The sequence below is a fragment of the Myotis davidii genome, unplaced genomic scaffold, assembly GCF_000327345.1.
Source record: "Myotis davidii unplaced genomic scaffold, ASM32734v1 scaffold586, whole genome shotgun sequence".
In the NCBI taxonomy this organism is placed as follows: domain Eukaryota; kingdom Metazoa; phylum Chordata; class Mammalia; order Chiroptera; family Vespertilionidae; genus Myotis; species Myotis davidii.
Genome location: NW_006296809.1, coordinates 66,421 through 68,473, shown reverse-complemented (window position 1 = coordinate 68,473; position 2,053 = coordinate 66,421). Strand labels below are relative to the sequence as shown.

The following is a 2,053-nucleotide window of genomic DNA, read 5'->3' as shown; positions in this document are numbered from 1 at the left end:
CGCAGCTGCCCCCCCCCCAGTGCACACGGACATCGGGTGTGGAGAGGGGCAGGGACCCTGGTGCCTGACTCCAAACCAAGAGTGGCCTGCCTCGCCTGGAACCTTCCAGATCCCCCTGCATAGGCCTGGCAGCAGGGCTCCTCCCTCGCAGGCCCTCATGGTCCCTTTGCTGGCCCCCAGACTTGTTCCTGCTGGAGTTGACCCTCCCTTGGTACTGGGCCCGCCCTCTGACTGCAGGCTCTGGGCCCCAGGTTATGGGTGGGCCCCAGGTTATGGGTGCGCCCCGGTGGAAGCTGAGCAGCAACAGGGGCCCCAGGGGAGGGTCTGCAGCAGACACAGCCAGGCTGTGCTTCTGAGAGGCAGTAGCTCTGAGGGTCAGACCCAGGGGTCATGGTGGGGCCTCGGGGCCTGGGAGCTCAGGCAGCTGTGACTGGTTTTCTGGCAGCAAATGTACATCACGTACGTGAGGAACTGCAAGTTCACCTCCCCCAGCACCCTGCCCCTCATCAGCTTCATGCAGCGGACGCTGACTGAGCTGCTGGCGCTGGACACCAGCGTCGCCTACCAGCACGCCTTCCTGTACGTCCGCCAGCTCGCCATCCACCTGCGCAACGCCATGACCATGCGCAAGAAGGTGTGTGGCCGGGCTGGGGCAGGGTCCTTGTTGTGGGGTCGGGAGGGGCACAACTTGCTGGGGCCTGTATGCACGGTGCGGAGGAGGGGCTGGGCCCTGGGGACCCTGTTGACTGGGGGGCTCCCTGCAGGAGACACACCAATCCGTGTACAACTGGCAGTTCATGCACTGCCTGCAGCTGTGGTGCCGCGTCCTCAGCACCATCTGCCCCAGCGACACCCTCCAGCCCTTGATCTACCCCCTCGCCCAGGTCGTGCTCGGCTGCATCAAGTGAGTCCGAGAGTGCGGGGACCCCGAGGCCTAGAGGGCAGGGCAGGGGCAGGGGCAGTACACAGAGGCTTCCTGCAAGGGTCCTCTTCCAGGTGGCCAGGCCTCTAGGGAAGGTCTGCGGTCTGTGACTCGGCGACACCCGGGGAAGGGCTGGGCTAGAGCTGTCGGCGGCCTGTACCCTGTTTGGGGGGACCCCCCAGGCTCGGGCAGCTGGGCTTCTGGGTGGCTTGTGCTGTGAGTGCCTCCCTAGCATCTCTGTCTGAGGATGCAGCAGTGTGCATTCTGGGAGAGGGCCATGTGCAGTTTGAAGGGGATTGGGTTTATTTGCACGGGGTTCTTGGACAGGGCAAGTGGGGTCTGGTGTGTGCAATCCTGGGTGTGAATGTTGGGTGTGGGTCTCAGCAGAGAATGGAGGAGCTGTGCATGGCCTGGTGGCTGTTGGCCAGGAGGGGGCAGCCCTGTCCTCCTGAAGGAGAGTTGAAAGCTGGGATGAAAGGCTTGAGTGAATGATCCCTATAAACACATTAAAAAGAAACAAAGTTAAACCTGGTTGGGTGTCCCCTCAGCCCCAAAGCTGAGCAAGGAGGCAAGTCCTGAGGGCCTGTGTCCTGCCCTGTTCTGTCAGGGATCCGGTGGGGCAGGTGTGGCCAGTGACCCTGAGAGGGTGATAGGTCCTTGCTGCGGTGGGGGCTCTATGGGAAGAGTGGGGGCAGTGCCAGGAGGGTGGGGCGGGCTTGTGGGATCCCTGGGGCTGGGCCTCGTCTCACTCCCATCCTCCTGCTCCTAGGCTGGTGCCTACCGCACGCTTCTACCCGCTGCGCATGCACTGCGTGCGCATCCTGACACTGCTCTCCGAGGGCACCGGCACCTTCATCCCTGTGCTGCCCTTCATCCTCGAGGTGAGTGGGGAGGTGAGCGGGCGGGGCCCTCACCTGCAGGGCACAGGTGCTGCAAGGGCATCCCCGGTCCTGCCCAGGCTGGTGGCATGTGTTGGCAAGAGCAGCAGTGAGGACAAGGAAGCTGCCTCGTGGGGTGGGTCTGAGGTTGCTGGTTTTAGGGCACAGACCTGGGTCAATCTGGGCATTTGCCCGAGATGAGCATGAGGGGGAGATCCAGGCTGGAATCTGCCCTCTGCACATCCCCGAGTGT

At 63.5% G+C, this 2,053-nt stretch overlaps 1 protein-coding gene across 1 annotated transcript in view; it reads left to right on the top strand.

The window, feature by feature from the left end:
- Positions 1-2,053, top strand: part of NOC2L (NOC2-like nucleolar associated transcriptional repressor) — a gene marked incomplete at its 5' end in the record, with an annotated part of 16,867 nt that overhangs the window by 3,820 nt on the left and 10,994 nt on the right. The window contains 3 exons of the mRNA XM_015569668.1: positions 446-634; positions 765-904; positions 1,692-1,803. Coding sequence (XP_015425154.1) covers positions 446-634; positions 765-904; positions 1,692-1,803 — 441 coding nt within the window. The remainder of the gene's footprint in view (positions 1-445; positions 635-764; positions 905-1,691; positions 1,804-2,053) is intronic.